The 19670-nt window shown below is 46.4% G+C and overlaps 1 protein-coding gene across 2 annotated transcripts in view; it reads left to right on the top strand.

Annotated features, from left to right (window-relative positions):
• Mitf (transcription factor Mitf) overlaps nucleotides 1-19670 on the top strand; it is a 185159-nt gene that overhangs the window by 150068 nt on the left and 15421 nt on the right. For both annotated transcript variants that reach the window (XR_014707765.1, XM_084605446.1), the window contains exon 6: nucleotides 11963-12128. Coding sequence is in view for 1 of the 2 variants with exons in the window: in XM_084605446.1 (XP_084461572.1) it covers nucleotides 11963-12128 (166 nt within the window). In the remaining variant the exon portion in view is untranslated. The remainder of the gene's footprint in view (nucleotides 1-11962; nucleotides 12129-19670) is intronic.

The raw sequence follows: 19670 nt of genomic DNA, 5'->3' as shown, positions 1-19670 counted from the left end.
CCACCGCATTCGCACGGAGCGCACGCTTTGTCCAATCACAGCTCAAATTCGAGAAGGGGGAAGTTCAACAATCCTTGTGAGGCCCCCAATCACAAGCGAGCCATGCTTCTGCTACGCCGCGCACGCCGCCGGCGAAGGCAACATGGAAAAGTGAAGCATTCACAAACAAAAGACCAAGATGGCGGCGCTCGGTTCAGCGGCAGAGAAATGGCGCGTGCGAAGTTTGGGTACTTTTGTCGTTCGCTCACGACTCTGGGGCTTCCGCACCCAGTTGTATATTTAATTTAAAGTAGTTCATGATGAATTAGGCGTTCATAATTATAGAAAAGGTAGTTTATAACATATACAGCCGAGATATGTACTTTTTGAAAAGCCGACTTTTTCGCAATTTTTTCACTTTCAAAGCCCACGTCACCCCTTAAAGAACTTGTCGATCCTTGTTTGGATGGCGTTCTGCTTGCATGCGATCATATTCGCCTCGATCTGAGCAAGAGTCATGTCAGCGCTGTACACCGATGAAAGCGGGAGCAATGCTCGCGTCAACTCGGAGCTCGTAGGCAGCGCAGACGTTGGCTCCTCGTTCTCAACATCGGAGTCTTCCGAATCCTCCACAACCTGACGGACTAGCCCCTCATCGGTCAGTTCTGCACAGAAGTTGAGCTCGTTGTCAGCATCGACAAACTGTTCAAAAGTTATTTCCGTCGGTATAGAAATCCCAGCAGAGCGGAGGTCGTTGATCGCGTCGTCCATGGGCGAGCAAATGTCAATCACGTCACATTCAGGCAAGTCTGCTGCCTCTGTCGTGAGTGCGAAGCCCGCGTGGCGAAACAGTTGCGAATCGTGTCTTCCTTCACTGTCTTCCATGCGTCCGCAAGCATTCCGACAGCAGACCGAAGGTCAACATTGTAGCGCTGCTTTCTGCACACAACACCATGCGGTTTAGTACCCGTGAACGGTGCAAAAGTTTCAGATTGCGGATGACGCCTTGGTCCATCGGTTGGCGGATTGCAGTCATGTTGGGCAGCATGAACTTAGCCTTCAAATTCTTGATGTGACCATGAGCGGCGCAGTTGTCAACGAAGAGCACTACACGTCTGTTCTGAAGTTCAAGCTTCCTGTCCAACCTGCGGACATAATTCTCAAACAGCTGCTGAGTGACCCATGCCTTTTTGTTGGCTTCGTACAACACTGGCAGCGATGCCCCTTTAAAGCACCTTGGGTTCTTCGACTTCCCGATTACAAGCAAGGGAAGCTTCTCACTGCCAGACATGTTGCTGCTAACAAGAACGGTCAGCCGCTCTTTACTGTGCTTGCCACCGTGATATGGATCACCAGCAAAGGCAAGCATTCTTTTCGGCAACATCTTATAAAATAAGCCAATTTCGTTGCAGTTGAAAACATTGTCAGCAGAGAACTGCTGTAGCAAAGATTGCGGTTTTCCGCTGCGATACTGTTCAATAACTGCATTGTCGACGGCGCCGCTCTCATCGTGCACCTTCTTGAACGTGAGGTCATTCCGATGTTAAAGTTTCTCAGCCACCCATCACTAAACTTGAAATCGTCAATGCCCATTTGAAGCGCTAGAGTTTCCGCTTTTCTTTCAAGACGCTGCCCGAGCCTGGCAACCGCTTTGCAGTCATTGAATTAAGCCAAACGATGAGGGCTTCCTCAAGCTTTGGGTGAACACCTTGGCTTGCATTTTCTTTTTTTTTTTGGCACCAGATTTGTTTTTTGGCCGCTTTCAGGATCATGCCCTTGTTTTTGAGAAAATCGGAGACTGCTTGGAAATGCGAACTCCTTACCCACGTCAACCTGCTATCGTCCGCTCATTACTTGTTTAATACAGTCTAACCCGAATATATCGAACTCAAAGGGGATAGCGAATTAGTTCGATATATCGATAATTCGATATACAGAAATCAGCTTGAGACGTCACTTGCGATCGTGAAAAATAATATGGTATTTGTCGCGTAGTCAACCCACTCGCATAAGGAACCCACTTCCCATTTTCGCCCCCGAAAATTAAAAAAAAAAAAAATGCATTCGGTGGCGCTTTCCTCCGTTTCGACCATCGCATCCACAGCTCATTTATTGGCAGCGCGTCTGGATGCTGCGCAGCGATAACGTCATGACTTGTTCATCTTTTAACTATACTTTTCATAGATCCTGCGGTGGCAGGGAGGGAACTTGGCAGAGTGCCCGCGTAATGGCTTGATTGCACAAGCCTGGTTCGATTTATCGCGCCGCACTTGGGGTGGGGCGGGCGTAGTCCACTGCTACAGAATCATTGGCAAGTGTGATAGCTGCAAATGCCGTTCGGAGCGAACAGTGCTAAAAGCCGATGCCATGATCACAGCAGACTGTGTGCTTTCGTTGATTCATAGATGCAAGAATGAACGACTCTCTCAAAAAAAAAAAAAAAAAAGAAAGAAAACTGCCGCTTCTGAACGTCCGCAGCCGCCATAGCTTACGCTGCGCCGCACGTTAAGCCCGACAAGAAGAACTCTCGCAAAATAAAAAAGAATTGCTGCTTCTTAACCTCTGCAGCCGCCATAGCATACGCTCAGCACGACGGCTATAAATGCCTCTCGCAAAAAAATAAAGTCTGCCGTATTTTAACGTCCAGAGCTGCTGTAGCCTATGCACCTTCAGCACAACGACACGAGACGCTCATCGCACGCCAGCCGCCGCGCGCAGAGTGTTCACAACACACACTGGAGAAGCGTCTGCCACGGGCTGAGCTGGCTTGTCCGAGAAAGAGAGAGGAAGGAGAGAGATAAAGCTCAGCAGAAGAGTGGGCACACCCTTGCACTTTGCTCTATCGCGGTTTTCCCCTCTCCCCAACACCACAGCTGCATTGGTTTCATCTCGTTCTTTACTCACATGACTTGCAAACGTCACGTGCTAGCGCGGCAGCGATCACCGCAGATGCGCGCACTTTTGGGGGAAGGGCGCGGCGCTGCCCTAAACCGTCGCCGAGCTGTGCCCTCTCATTCCTTCCGCGCGTGGCTTGAAAACGTCATGTGGCAAACGGCCGAAGTGATGCGATTATCTTCGGGGGAGGCGCATCGTCCAATACATGGTGCGGAGTTCAATATGTCGAACGACTGGTGAAATTGAGTCCGATATACAACGCAGCTTTCCTATACTTTTACATGGGATTTTCAAAGGGTTATTCCGTGAGTTCGATATAACTAAAATTCAAAATATCCGGGTTCGACTGTAATGGCAGCTTTCTTCTCCATTGTTAACCGATGGTACTGTTTTCCGCGCTTCGATGCCATCGGCGAGGATGACGATGACGGAGTGGGGGCCATCGCGGGCAAGCAGAATCCTCTTGTTGCGAAGTGTCAAAGCACCTAGGCCTAGCGTCGCAGAGCACACTTGACACAATACATAGCACATAGCAAAACCATGCACCAGCTTAGCGAAACACCATGTGGTCTGCGATGAGTCTGCTCAACGAAAAGGCGAAAGGGTCGCGGCGTCGACGGTGCTACCGGAAACTTCGGAAGAGGCGATGGTGAGCATAGCCAGAATGGCTAGACTAAATCAGTGTGTGACGGCTAGGTATGGCTAGTTGTTCAAAGCTGTGACATGGTACGCAGACTGGGAGACCATAGCCAAAATGGCGGCTTTGTATGACGCAGTTGCGGTTTCAGACCTTCCGTCGCGTCAAAAAGTCTGAAAAATTCGATGGCGGGGGGTTCGAGCATCCGAAATTTCAGATGCCCTTATACATTGATTCTATGGGGCTCGTGGCGGTGCCGCGATCACGTCCGGAATATCAGGCATGTCCGAAAACTTGGGCATCCGAAAATTCGGTCATTGACTGTATTAGCTCAATTTTGAAACTACTTCCAACATTGCATTCCTTACACTTTATAGTACTTATCTGTATATTAAAAATTTATTTCTAATGAGCATTTTTTTTCCTATTGTTTGGGCAGACAGTAGCAATAATTTTCAAATACATTTAGAAGTAATTGCTCTAGAAGAGAAATCTTTGCATATTTGAAATCAGCAGAAAAAACTGAATAATTCTGCGAGGTTTCATGCAATTTGGCCAATAAATAACAAAACCAATTTTAAGACCCATGTCCCCCCTTAACTGTCTGTACTATCCTTTCGACCTCTCCATTGCCTTGAGGATGCCTCGGACTCGCAGTGACATGTCGGATGTTTGAAAAATTCTCACACACTGTACATGCGAACTGTGGGCCATTATCAGTGACAGCACACCCGGGCATACCATGACACACAAAAATGCTTTTCAGCCGTTCAATCACAGCAGTGGCTTTTGTTGACGACAGGAATGCTACTTAGGGTATCAGAACAAGTAATCGACAACCAGCAAGTATGGGCGGTTCTCAATCACACACAAATTTACCCCAACCTTGTCCCACGGACAACAAGGTGTTTCAGAAGTGATCATTGGTTCTGCAGCGTTCGCTGCATTCTGAGCACATATTTTGCAGTTTTTAGCCACCTGTGCTAACTGAGCACTTAGTCCAGGCCACTACACTGAACTCCTAACCATTTTAGGGCATCGCAAAATGCCTTGGTAACAGTCATGCAGCTTTTGGAGCACTTCATCTCTTAGTGAGTGAGGCACGACAAGCCTAGCTCCTTTTGTCAACAGGCCATCACAACTGTAATAAGCGCTCTGTCTTGCCAGTACGGTGTAAGAAAGCAGGGGACGTTAGGCCACCCATCTTTACAGTTTCCGTAGCGCTTTACAAACTTTGTCTCGTGCTTGACATTCTCTCAACCTTGCAAGTAGGTCTCCAAGCCCTCTAAGCATGCTTTAGAATATGATGTGACCGCAGATACAGTCAAGCAATTGGCATCATGTTTCGAGAACACGGGAGCTCGTGACAGAATGTCAGCGGTGATCAGCGTTTTCCCCGGCACATACACCTCATTGTACTGATAGTGAATCTAACGCAGTCGAAAATGCTGCACTCTCGGTGGCATGACATCGATTGCAACCTTTCCCAGCAACGAAACGAAAGGCTTGTGATCAGTTTCAAAAGTCACTGCAATTCCGCGTATGTACTCATCAAACCTCTCGACAGCCCACGTTAAGGCTAACTCTTCTTTTTCGATCTGGGGGCAGTGCTGCTCGGCTTTGGTGAGCGAACGAGACGCATAGGCAATTGGTCGTCGTTGCCCGTGCTTTTGAGTTTGGAAAAGGACAGCGCCCAAGCCGTATGAGGATGCATCCGCCGAAAGATTGTTTTTCTTTTGGAATCATACATTGCCATGCAGTGCGTAGAGCATATGAGCGCTTTTAGCTTTTGGAAAGCATTTTCTTGATCGCACCCCCAAAGCCATTCATTTTCTTTACACAAAAGAGTGCGTAGTGGTGCGGTAGTCTGAGCCAGATTAGGCAAGAAGCGGCCCAAGTGGTTGGCCATGCCTAGCAGACTTCTCAGTTCAGCCACGTTCGTAGGCGGCTTTAGACGTTTTACTGCTTCCACCTTCTCCTGGTCTGTCTGTATGCCCTGTTCACTCAGAATATGGCCCAGAAACTGTACCTCTTTTACTCCAAACATGCACTTGTGTTTGTTCAAAGTTACATTTGTGTCCAGTAGACGTCTCATTACGGCTGACAGTCTTTTGTCATGGTCTTTTTTGCTGTTGCCAAACACTAAGATATCATCCATGAGGTTGGCAACACCGGGAAGGTCGCAAATAATTTTTTACATTCTTTTCTGGAAATATTCCGGAGCGGAAGTGATTCCGAACGGAAGCCTGGTAAAACAGTATCTACCAAAAGGCGTTATGAATGTCGTCAACTCTTCTGAGTTCCTGCTTAGTAGAACCTGGTGAAATCCAGAGTTAGCATCGAGCGTTGAGAACCATTTTACCCCTGAGAGTGAACCAAGAGCCTGATCAACTGTTGGTAGTGGAAACGCTCGCGAAGGACACTGTTGTTCAGTTTCGTGAGATCCACACACATTCTCACTTCTCCCGATGGTTTCACAACTGGGACAATTTCTGCGCACTACTTGGTAGAGCCATCTGCTTTTCTAATGACGCCCATCCACTTCATTCTTTCTAATTCGTGCTTTATTGGTTTTCTTAGTGGTATGGGGACCTTACACGGAGCACTTATAGCATGAGGAACAGCATCTGTTCGGAGACGAATTTTGTATTCTCCTGGCATTGTTCTTAAGCCCTCAAATGCTTTATGATAACGTACCTCATAGTGCTCTGTCAGAGCAAACAGACTCCACGAACTGAACTACGTCAAGCATCTTCATGAATTCGTGCGTGAAGCCTTGCCTTCTCTAGTTTCAGAACACGGGAGGATGCACACAATTGACTGCTGCACAGTTTGTCCACCAGGTTTGTGTCACGAAGACCGACGACGAATCTGTCTTAAACCAGACGTCCTTCCACATCGGCTGAGTCGTAGTTGCACTTTTTCACAAGCTCACATAGCGCGGTGTAGAAGTCGTCAATCGATTCGCCTTCCTCTTGCACGCGCCGGTGGAAACAGATGCTTTCGTAGACGTCATTGGCCGGATGAAGTGGTTGGTGAGTTTTTTCCTTGCCGCCTCTAGCGAGCTCTATTCTTCCGTGGTCAGCGCTAGAGTGTCAAGGACGCGACGGGCTTCTTTGGAACCCATTGCGTATAGCAACGTATCTAAAAATAACAGCTTGAGGGGCTAGTTGGTGCTGCATAATACCCAGAAATGTGGCGCAACAAACACAAACACACACAAGCGAAGAGACACAACACACGCGCACACTACCAACTGTAATGTGGATCTGAACATATTTCCTCTTCACCACTCCTCTTCTTCTACACTCAAGTACATCTTCTCATCATCCTCTTCTCTGCCAAGGAGATAGTGGCACTTTCTTCCCCCGCAGAACATAAACATTGTCCAAGCATGGCAGTCACCAATTCTACACTCACGTGCATCTCCACACCTCTGCTTTGCCCAGCAGCTAATACCATGCTGGACAGTCACAAAGTCCATCACATAGTCACACACTAATAACCACCACCATACATGTGCAGTAGGTCATGTCCATCCAAAACACATCACTTGTGAACTCCCTATGTATTAAAAAAACTGTAACCTGCCAACAGGTCTACGAAGCAACGAAGTACATGAGATCGAGAAGTACATGTACTTGAGGGAAAAAGGATTAATAAACAAATATGGCCACAATATGTGAGAGGTGACTAAGAATAACAGCTTTAAGCCCAATAATAAACTCGAATTTTTTGCATTACTCAAGGAGATTCCTCAATAAAAGTAAATTCTTTTCTACGTAAACTCAGCGAGGCTTCACTAATACATCTGTCTTCTTTCTTCTGTATCCAGAACGCCTCTAAAATTTTGCGCGCCATCTTATCCCGACTCTTCTCTAAAACATTAAGCCTACTAAACATTGGCTCACACTTGCACTTCTGACAGTGCAGGGGTAAATTTGACCCCTTCCCATTTTCGATGGACTTCTCGTGTTCCCTTATTCTATCATTGATGCATCTTCCAGTTTGCCCTATATATACTTTACTGCACGTCAGTGGAATCTCGTAAATCACTCCCACCACACATCCAATAAAACTCCTTACATGCTTCTTATCGCATTGTGCTTTCTTTCTCCTCCCTATTAATGCACACAACCCACCCAGTTTTTTTGACGCAGAAAACACAACTGGCACCTCATACCTACCTGCCACCTTTTTCAGGCAGTGCGCAACTCTATGATTATAAGGGATCACTTGTGGCCGTTTATTTCTCAACTTATCTGCAGTCCTTTTTTCCCTTTCATTTTCTGAAGCAGAGACTCTGCTACCCCACTAATAATCGTAACCGGGAAACCAGCCACCTCAAGCCTTTGTAATTGGTTACTGAGGCTATCCTCAGCCATGTGTTCACATGATTTTAACAAGTCCGACTGCAAACAAAGGGAAGCTATCCCTCTTTTAACAGTCTTTGAATGGGCTGAACCATGTAGAAGTAGCTCTTTTTTAGCCCTTGGAAAATACTTCCAACACACTTCCCCATCACAAATTTTTATACAGTCGAACCTCGTTATAACGAACACGGATACAGCGAATTATTGGATATAACGAAGTAAAAGCAAAGTTTGATTGGCTGTGCTTTATTTCTGTGGGAGTTCTATCTCTTAAAATTTGACACTAAATTGGTTATAACGAAGCATATTTCGTATTCACACGACTCAAAATCCGCAAAGAAGCAAAAACAAATTTTTCAAAACACTAAATTTTCGTTTTATCAATCGCCTCCACCTAAAAGGTGTTTGAATCACCCGTGCTTTCGCACGCCTCGCCATCTAGGGACCGCGAATAAATCTAGCATCAACGGCTGCCTGGCATGTGACCGGCACGTGATCGAACCACCGCCCGCGTCGCCTCCACCTAAAATGTGTTTTAATCACCCGCGCTTTCGCACGCCACGCCATTTAGGGACCGCAAGTGAATCTAGCATCAACGGCTGCCTGGCATGTGACCTGCACGTGATCGAACCACCGCCCGCGTGCCCCTGCCCCTACTTTTTGCCGACCCGCGCGTGTGCTCACTTTCCTTGAGGTCGTGCCGTTGTCTTGCAGCATGGTGGCACCAAAACGCAAAGCAGTTTCTCTTGAAACAAAGATAAAAATATTCAGGGCGGTCGACAGCGGGCGCAAGAAGAAAGAGATTGCCGCAGACTTCGGCGTTGCGCCTAGCACTCTGTCAACCATACTGAGCGCAAGGCAGAAGACAGAAAACGGGCACTCTGCAGCCGCCGTGAAGAACGGCAGGAAGCGCGTCAGGTATTGCCACCACCAGGATGTTGAAGATGCCTTGTTCGCCTGGTTCAAGGACGTTAGAGCGCGCAGCCTGCCTGTGTCTGGTGCTGTGCTTCAACTGAAGGCAAGAAGTCTCGCTTGCGTCTTAGGCCACGATGACTTCTATGCAAGCAGTTGCTGGCTGCAGCGATTTAAAGACCGCCACCAGATTGTTTGCCACACCTTGTCGGGCGAAGAAGCAGCCGTCGATGTAGAGAACTGCGAGAAGTGGGCAAAATGCTTCCGCATGCAACTGGGTGGCTACGAGATGCGCGATGTCTACAACGTGGACGAGACTGCGCTTTTTTTTAAGCTGCTCCCGGAAAGGTCACTCTTTGCTGCGAAGAACGAACTGTGCCGAGGAGGCAAGAAAAGCAAAGACCGCATCACCGTTGTTGTTTGTGTCAACATGGATGGTGTCAACATGGAAAAGGCGGCTAACTGTTATTGGTAAATCTGCTTGCCCCAGGTGCCTGCGCAACGCCCGGAATGTCCAAGCGGACTATCGCTCGAACAAAAAGGCGTGGATGACGTCGTCACTCCTTGAAGCATGGCTGAAGGCCTTCGACAAAGACATGGCAGAGCAGCGCAGGAAAGTGCTCCTTATATTGGACAACTGCTCTGCCCATGAGGCGTCTGTACCACTTGATGCGGTCCGCCTAGTTTTTTTGCCGCCAAACTCGACTTCAGTGCTGCAGCCATTAGACAGGGGCATCATTCGCTCACTAAAATGCTGCTACCGAAAGCCATTGGTTACGCAGCTCGTATTTGACATAGACAGGGGCATATCAACGGCCATAAACCTCAAAACTACGCTGGACATGCTGTATGGTGCATCGAACGAAGTGGCACAGTCGACAATAAGAAATTGCTTTGTTGATGCTGGCCTAGCCCCATCCACCAGCGAGACTGAGCCCAACGACGCCCGATTCTGAAGGTGGAGCGGACAATTTCGACGAGACGACATGGCGTCAACTGGCGGTTCCGAATGTTACGTTCGAGGATTTTATTGCTGCCGATGACAACTTGGCTGTGGCGCCCGAAGCCCGAATTGGCCGACCAAGAAATTGTCGATCAGCTGCTTCCTACAGATGATGCTACGAGCAGCGATGAGAGTGAAGAAGAAGGCGACGAGCGAGCTCTCAGCAGCACCGAGGCCGCCGATATGGCGAGCAAAATTGAGAAGGTACCTTGAGAACCTACCTGTGGCCAAATCAGCTGACATTGGGAAAGCGCTGCACAGTGTCGATTTCGTTGAGAAATTTATTCTATCGAATAGTGTGAAGTGCCGCCAAATGAAGATTACGTCGTTTTTTAAATAAATCAGTTCTGCGTGGCCTAAATCCTGATTTGTGTGCTCATTTTTGCTTGGCAGTGCAAAATGAAAGGTAAGGTTTCGCGTGCTTATACCACGCTTTAAAGAAAAAAATATGCTTTTTTTTTTTTCAGCTCTGTGCTTTTCATTTTAGGGTAGCCTTTATTGGGTTTATGAACAGAATGTCTTTTTGTAGGAATTTGTGTGTACTTTTACAATGAATATCGAATATAACGAACGAATTTCCGCGCAAAATGAGACTTCATTATAACGAGGTTTGACTGTATTTAAATCTAGAAACTGCAATTTGTTGTCCACAGGTAGTTCATGAGTAAAAGTAAGTCCTTTTTCTTGTATCTTAAAAATAGAAAGAATGCATTGCACACTTTGAATCACTGCAGAGCCCTTATCCAAAATGACTAAGAAATCATGAATACGTCTAAATATTTTAAAACCTGAACCATTAAGGGATGTATAAATTGCTCTGTCAACAGAAGATAAAAAGATATTACATAGAACTGGGGCAACGCATGACCCCATACAAATGCCCTTCTCTGCACATACATATCAGTCCCCAACGACACAACAGTAGACTTCAGGTAAAACTCGAGTCAGCCGGTATTACCGCAAAACCGCCTTCTTTGTCCGTTTGAAGTATTCGAAGATTATTCCTTTCAAAAAACGTAACCTGAACCATTAAGGGATGTATAAATTGCTCTGTCAACAGAAGGCCGAAGCCCTGCGCCGCTGGACTGTAGAGCTTTTTCTTCGTCCGACATGGTGGCTTTTGCAGGCTACACCCGTTGATTCTTCGCTGCCGTTTTCACGTGTCGCTCTGGTGAAAAACCGTCCAGCTACCACGATCCCACCGCTGCCACCACGTAGTGTTTGCGGCGCCGCTCAGGCGCATGTCTCGCAAGGAAACTCAACACCGTACATCCGGTGCTCCGCGGAGCGACCAGAAACACTTGTGCTCTCTACGAACAAAGAAAGAAGACACCCCGTTTATTCATTCCTCTCGGGGTACATGAGATGGACAATAAGCACTCGTGACTGCTGGCTACTGCATGCAGCACGTATGAAGAGGCTGCCAGCGCAAAAAAAAACAGGCCGTCTTCAGTGAGGCACCAACTCGCCAGACTCGCCTGCACTCTAAGGTTGGCTGGCATGTTGGAATTGTCTGGGCCCTTTTTTATTGTGTGGTAATCCCCTTGTAATTTATGGCACTCGTACTGCATGAACGGAGCTTCCAGGGAACAAACAGTGTAATTGATCTATGTTCTTCGTAGCCCAACCTGAACAGTCGGGTAAAATGTATGACAGCCACAATAAACCGCAGTGTGTTGCAGTCCTCCTGGCATTAATGTCCCACAGAATGGCAGATGAGAAGCCCTGCATTGTAAATCCTGCAGGTGACAGTGGGGTTCACCAGTAGTGGGGCATGGCGATAGTGGCTGACTGAGCTTTCAAGCAGTATCCTGTAGCAGCTTTATGTAAACTTCTTCGTTCAATTACAGCAGAAAAAACAGTTATAAAAGGTGCCAATAATTACCATGCACAAGCATGGTAATTATTGGCACCTTTTGTAACTGTGTAAAATCTGTCAAAATGTCGCATTACACAAGTAATGCGACATTTTCAGACAGATTTTTGTGGTGTTAAATTTGATCATTATAAAAAATATTTCTGGTATCATTATAAGGGAAATAAGTATATGATGGGGATGCTCCTAAGGAGATGGGGAGCCCGGCAGGTAGGTACTCCACTAATTGAGGCCAGAAGCCCACTGCTCTGTGCGCCTCTCAGTTTGTTTTCCCACTCTGTGTGCAGGCACTATGAGCTGGTGCGGGATATCCGCCAGAACAAGGGCACCATCCTGAAGGCGACAGTGGACTATGTGCGCACTCTCAAAAAGGAGAACGACCGCATCCCCATGGTTGAGGAAAAGCAGCGCACTCTCGAGCAACAGAACCGACAGCTCCTGCTCAGGATACAGGTGGGGACACCCGTCATTTGCATTCTCTCGGAAGGATGGACTCTGTAACAGCATGTGAGAAGGGCACGCAATCAGTCAGAAGTGCACTTACATGGGAAACGGAAGAGCAAGTCACTGCGACATTGATGTGTGTTTGGGGTTGACACCACACTTGGGGCAGGTGGCTGCTAGAAATGGGCAGAGTTGAGCAGCGGTGGTTTAAGAAAAGGAATCCTGTAAGGGCAGCAGTTAAGGCGGGACATGGGTCTTAAAATTAATTTTGTTATTTACCAACCAAATTTGATGAAACTTCACAGAAATGCTCAGTTTTTTCTGCTGATGTTAAATATACAAATATTTTCCTTTTGGGACTATTAGTTCGAGAGCTATTAGAAATGTACTAGAAAACTACTGTTGTCTGCCCAAACTATAGCTGAAAAAATGCTCATCAGAAATTAATTTGTAATATACAAGTGAATACTAAAAAGTGCAAGGAATACAATGTTGAAGCAGTTTTCAAATTGAGCTAATACAGTCGACGATTGATTTTTCAGACTCTCAATGGACTGCGACAATATAAAAAAAAAGTTGGGTAGTCTGAAAAAAAAAAAATTTGCAGCAAGAAAGCTGAATTTATTGCCTATTATTGACTTTGAGGCCAGAAAAAGTCATGCTTTTTTTTTTTTTGCACCACGCTCCGCTTTCGTGCTAACAGGTCCGCCTGAATTTTGGCGAGAGCCTTAGTTTTGCCTTAAGCCGATGAATGGGTTGCGACCCCTTGCATCAGCTCGGCTTGCGTCGGCTGCAGGTGAGTCGTCGTCGTCGCTTTCAGACTCTGCAAGCACTTGGCGAATAATTTCTGCATCTGTGAGCCCAGCGCACAGTTACAACTCGTAGTCCACATCTGTGAACTCTGAAAACGAGACAATCGATGACACCTGCAGTGTGAAGGTCCTGGCAGCTGCTCGACGACACTCTCCTCGTTCAAGGCAGCCGACTCGTCATTCAGGACAAATCCCGCGAGGCGGAAGTAATTGCTTAGCTTTGTGGGGGCCACCGACTTCCACGCATTGGCGAGCATGCTAAGTGCTCCAAGCAAATCGACAGAGTAGGTTTTGTCACTGCCGAAGCACACCGCCACCACCAACCACTGGATCACAACACTGACTCCATTGAGTGCCTTTTCGCTTCTGCATTGCACGCAAAAAAAAGAAAGCTCCTTATAAAATCCGGAAACAGCTTCTTGAAGAACTGAAGCCGATTCAATTAAATGCGAGCCACAGTAGCGACAGAACATAGTTCTAGCATCAGCACGAACACGGCTAGGCCTACTCGTTATGCTTGGCAATGCATGTGAAACGCACGGCAAACACACAGAGGAACAGGCAGTTCAAGAGATAAAGCTAAAAGAATATAAAGAGCACTCTGGCAGTGAGCAGCGGCATTCCAGAAGCGGAAGCTGTGAGGCAAATAATGTAGACCCAAAGCCTCAATCCAGCATCAGTTTAGCTGAGGAGCGGCACGCAAGTCTGGCACCGGCTTCGAGGCTATCGAAGGAAAAAGTAAACAACCAAGATGGCGGCGACACCGCTCAAAATGTGTGGCAGTTGGCCCAGCGTCCGAAAAATCAAATTGCCCTCCCTAGAGTGTCCGAAATTTTGAGCCGCGTAATACATTGATCGTGTAATACATTGAAGCGCAGCGGTGGCGTAGCGGTAAAACATCCGCCTCGCATGCAAGAGGACCGGTGTTCAAATCCCGGTGCCGCGCATTTCTCCACCAGATGAAAAAAAAAAAAATCCGCGTGTCGATGGAATTGCATAAACAGGTTTGGGGTGCGACCTGATACCGGTGAACACCTCCGGCAACGCACTCCCTCACCAGAACAGGAGTTGGCCACCCTGGTGCAGTAATTGGCCGCAACCTCCTATGATAAGCTCCATAAAAACCCCAGCCCTCAGTCACCAGTGGCGGCGGAACAACTGACCACGACGGCGGTCAGACCTGTGACGCAGCAGGGGGTGCTAAGAAAGCGTGGCTCCGCTGGACAGGCCGTCATTGGAAACTGACCCTGGCAACGTTTAGCGCTAGAACCCTAGCTAGTGAAGCTAGTTTAGCAGTGCTGTTAGAGGAACTAGAGGGCATGAAATGGGATGTCATAGGGCTTAGTGAGGTTAGGAGGCCGAATGAGGCATATACTGTACTGAAGGATGGGCGTGTTCTGTGTTATCGAGGTTTACCAGAGAGGCGACAACTAGGAGTAGGTTTCCTTGTCAATGAATATATAGCGGGTAATATAGATGAATTCTATAGTATTAATGAGAGGGTTGCAGGCATCGTAATTAGGCTTAATAAGCGGCATAAACTGAAGGTTGTACAGGCCTATGCACCTACATGTAGTTATGATGACCAGGCAGTTGAAAGCTTCTATGAAGATGTAGAATCGGCAATGCGAAAAGTAAAGATGCAGTATACTGTACTAATGGGCGACTTCAGTGCCAAGGTAGGGAAAAAACAGGCAGGAGACAAGGCAGTAGGTGACTATGGCATTGGTTCTAGGAATAGCAGGGGGGAGTTACTAGTTGAGTTTGCAGAGCGCAATAACTTACGAATCATGAATACCTTCTTCAGCAAACGAAGAACCGGAAATGGACATGGAAAAGTCCTAACGGAGAGACTAAAATGAAATCGACTTCATAATGTGTTCAACCCCCGCCATTATGCAAGATGTAGAGGTAATCGGGAAAGTGCGATGCAGTGACCACAGGATGGTGACGTCCCGAATTAGCCTAAATCTGAAGAAGGAACACAATAGATTAGTAAGAAAGAAACCCATCAACGAATTAGCGTTGAGGGGGAGGGCAGAAGAGTTCAGGATCTTGCTACAGAATAGGTATTAAGCTCTAACTGAGGATGGCGACATTACCCTTGAGGCAAGGAACAATAATTTCAGAGATATCATTACTGAGTGCGCGGTAGAAGTAGGCAGTAGGATAGTTAGAGAGGATACCGGTAAGCTGTCTAAGGAGACTAAAGATTTGATTAAGAAATGCCAGAGTATGAAAGCTTCCAATCCAACAGACCAGATCGAATTGGCCGAGATATCAAAGCTAATCAATAAGCACAAGGTGGCCGATATAAGGAAGTATAACATGGAGAAAATTGAGCATGCTGTAAAGAACGGGGGAAGCCTTAAAGCGGTAAAGAAGAAATTGGGCATAGGCAAAAACCAGATGTATGCGATAAGGGACAAGGCGGGCAACGTCATCACTAATATGGACAAGATAGTCAAAGTAGCCGAGGAGTTCTATACAGATCTCTACAGTAGCCAAAGTAGTCAGGACCGTAATGAGATTGGCGGTAGGGAAAACCCGTCAGACTTTCCACCAGTGACGAAGGACGAGGTCAAGAAAGCACTAGAAAATATGAAAAGGGGGAAATCAGCTGGAGAGGATCAGATAACTACAGATTTGCTGAAGGACGGGGGGGATATCGTGCTAGAAAAAGTGGCCGCCCTGTATACGCAGTGCCTGGTGTCATCAACGGTACCGGAACCATGGAAGAATGCAAACATTATCTTCATTCACAAGAAAGGGGACTCGAAGGACCTTAAAAATTACAGACCAATCAGCTTACTGTCTGTTACGTATAAGGTATTTACTAAGGTAATCGCTAATAGAATCGGGACAACCCTAGACTGCAATCAGGCAAAGGATCAAGCAGGGTTTCGGAAACGGTACTCTACTATCGATCATATCCATACCATCAATCAGGTGATAGAAAAATGCTCGGAATATAACCAGCCTTTATACATAGCATTCATTGATTACGAAAAAGCATTTGACTCAGTTGAAACCTCGGTGGTGATGCAGGCATTGCGAAATCAGGGGGTAGACGAGCCGTACGTGAAAGTGCTGGAAGATATATATAGTGGCTGCACAGCAACCATAGTTCTGCATAAAGAAAGTAACAAAATTCCCATAAAGAAAGGTGTTAGGCAAGGAGACACAATCTCCCCAGTACTATTCACAGCTTGTTTAGAGGAAGTATTCAGAGACTTGGAATGGGAGCAGTTAGGGATAAGGGTAGATGGAGAATACCTCAGTAATCTGCGATTTGCTGATGACAATGCCTTGCTAAGCAACTCGGGGGATGAACTGCAAATAATGATTGATGACCTAGACAGGAAAAGTAGAAAGGCAGGCTTGAAGATCAATATGCAGAAGACTAAGGTAATGTTCAACAGCCTCGGGAAGGAAGAGCAGTTTACATTAGGTAGCGAAATACTGGAAGTAGTAGACGAATATGTCTACTTAGGACAGGTAGTAACCGCAGATCCGGACCACGAAAAGGAAATAACAAGAAGAATACGAGTGGGATGGAGCGCTTTTGGCAAGCACTCGCAGATTATGACTAGCAGCTTACCGGTATCGCTCAAAAGGAAAGTACACAACAGTTGCATCTTGCCTGTACTCACCTATGGGGCTGAAACGTGGAGGCTAACCAAGAGAGTTCTACTGAAGTTGAGGACAACCCAAAGGGCTATGGAACGAAAAATGGTAAGGGTAACATTAAGAGATAGAAAGCGTGCAGAGTGGGTCAGAGAAATAACTCAAGTTACCGACATTCTAGTAGAAATTAAGAAGAAGAAATGGACATGGGCAGGACATGTAGTGCGAAGAGAGGATAACCGATGGTCGCTGAGGGTAACAAACTTGATTGCAAGGGAAGCAAAGAGTAGCAGGGGGCGGCAGAAAGTTAGGTGGGTGGATGAGATTAAGTTCGCAGGGGTCAAGTGGATGCAGCTAGCACAGAACCGGGTTAAGTGGAGAAATATGGGAGAGGCCTTCGCCCTGCAGTGAGCATAATCAGGCTGATGATGATGATGATGAACACATTGACTTTATAAGGTATGTCCTGGGGCCGGGATAAAGTCTAAATAATCAAGCATGTCCTAAAAATTGGGTGTCCGAAAAATCAGTCGTCGACTGTATTAGAGATTTAGCAGCTTGCTGACCTTGGCACTCACATCCATGGCTACTGCATAAGAATTTTAGGATGAAATAAAAATATTTTAAAAGTGAAAATAAAAATGCTTCCAACTTTGCATGCATTATACTTTCACCTTCACAATACAGAAAGAATTGTAGCTCCAGCTATTCTAGTTGCTGAGATATTGTTTGGGCAAACTTGCAGTTCAACTCAAAACACAGTTTTGAGAAAAAGCCAAAAAATGCATCAAAGTAATTTTAATAATTGAAAGCGAGAAATATTTGCACAGTTACATTGGAAGAGCCTATTAAGCCCTAGGCAAGGTCTCTCTTTCATAGGAAATTACAATATTTCCCGAACTGCTCATTCAGTTTGGCGTATAGCTTGTGAACCGACTGGGCACACTTGTGTTTTTCGGTTGCACAACTGGCAGCAGACAACAGGAGTTTTTTTTTTTTTTTTTTGCCATAAGCCTACCACGCTTGCGGTGGCTAACATTCATTTCGGAAAATAAATCATTCAAAGCCGTTTGACGATTGGAAGTAGCCTGCATCGCACGCGTCGCGAAAACGTTCACAGCAAAAGGGTTCTCGACGCGCAGTGAACTGATGACATCGCGCTGCAGCCTTTGCGCACGAGAGATAACGCAAGGTCGTATCCCTACTGATCTCCAATTAATTTCAGAGCACCACAGCACAGTTTGCAGTCCAAGTGACGCAAGTAAATACTAGTTCATGAAATTGAAATTCACAACGGAGAACGAAGTTTCGCTGGGTGGTCGGGTCGTGACGCCAGCACTGTCAGCGAGAAATTCATTCTTCCTGTCCGTTGCCGCATTTGGAGCTGCTGAAAGCAAATTGAAATAGACGGGAATCTGGATTCCTAAGCCAACTATTGTAAATGTATACAAAACGTTACATTCAAGCAGAACTTGCCTTTGTTATACAGTAAAACCTCGGTAATTCAAACTTCGTTAATTCAGACAATTTGTCAATTTGGACAGGCCATCCTGTCCCGTCAACCATATATACTATACTATGACATGAAACTCATTAATTTGGACAAATTTGGCCGCCCATCTTTTAATTCGGACAGGCTGCAGAACTTGGATGTGTAGAGGGCTGCCATGAGGGTAGCAGAGGTGAAGTAATAATGCTGACAATGATAGCGGGAACGACGGTGGTGTTCAGCTGAAATGGAAAGGTGCCATTCTCATTGCTGTGAACATGAGCCAAGAAGGCACAGCGGGATGCTATCTTGTTTTTTATTGCGCAGCTGCGCCTCGCCATTTTGTTCTTTGTGTTTGCGTATGTGCCTGGAGTATGATTGTCGCATATGGGGACAGCGTTCTACTGACAATGCTGCATTCTGCGGCTCCTGCGATGGCCACCGTGGCCTCAGCAAAGCGGGCGTACTACATCACCTAGGTCTTGGCAGAAAAAGTAGATATACTGAAGGCTGTAAAAGAAAGAATTCCATGACAGGCCATCATGACAAAGTTTAATGAGAAGGAGCATGCTGAGCTCATACATTAAAAATATAGCTCAATTTTCGGAGGCTTACGATGGACAGCAGTTCTGCAATAAGTGGAAGATATTACGAACGGCAGCACACCCGAAACTAGAACCACTGCTTCGAAGGATTGCAGACAAGCGAAGTTCACGGTGGCCCTTGAGCGGACCCCTAATGTGCACACAAGCAGAAAGGTAGGCCCTAACGATGGACATTGAAGGATTAATCCATCAGAAGTATGGCTTGACCGCTTCAAGAAGAGGCTAATTTAGTCTTCCGCAGTGTCTGCGGCGAGAAAGGGTGACAGTTTTGCTTGAAGCGAATATGACCAGCACGGAGCGGCTTGTGACATCCGAAATATTTCAAGCTTGGGTATATAGCCTTGCTGCAAAAAACGCAAGGTCCTCAGCAATTGCAGTGCGCACAGCAGCATGTCGGGGCTGGAAAACATGGAGCTGCTTTTGTTGCGAAAGCAACATTGCACCAAAATTTAGCTCTTCGCGTATGCCATCGCCTAGCAACCACTTAGCAGAGCTCTGACAGCCATACTGTTGCCGTTCACTCGCGCCAGGTGTGTTCTCCACGGGCAGAGGAGAGGAGGTGGCGTAATTCCGTCTCCTCAACGGTAGGGTCCCACAACTTCTTTCTTGTCACTGGTTGCCTCTCCGCACGTTAAACAGCGATTGTTACCGAGAGATGTGTCTGAACGCAACCTAGAGGTAACATACACTCACTAAAGGCAGGAAATGATTACGGTGAAAATATTTAAATAGTGTTAGCGTTGTCATGCTGTTGTCTTGTGGCTTTGTTCAAGGCTGGTTTTGTGGCTATTGAGAAACAAATACATCACATGATGCGACCTAAAGGGGAACACCCCCAAGGAAAGATATTGGTAGCTTATTTTAATGCTGCAATTTAAAAAACAAATTCAGAAAAAAAGTTAAAAAACACAGGATTCGAACATATATTTTATTCGCTAAGTGCTCAAGTAATTAATGTTATCCATTGCGCCACTGAGGCAACGAGTACAGCATGATTTAAATGCGCTGTTATTCATTT

This window comes from Amblyomma maculatum, chromosome 1 (assembly GCF_055883805.1).
Source record: "Amblyomma maculatum isolate TAMU_Amacu chromosome 1, ASM5588380v1, whole genome shotgun sequence".
NCBI lineage: Eukaryota > Metazoa > Arthropoda > Arachnida > Ixodida > Ixodidae > Amblyomma > Amblyomma maculatum.
The sequence above is the reverse complement of the archived record's forward strand: the minus strand, read 5'-3'. Positions and strand labels throughout refer to the sequence as shown.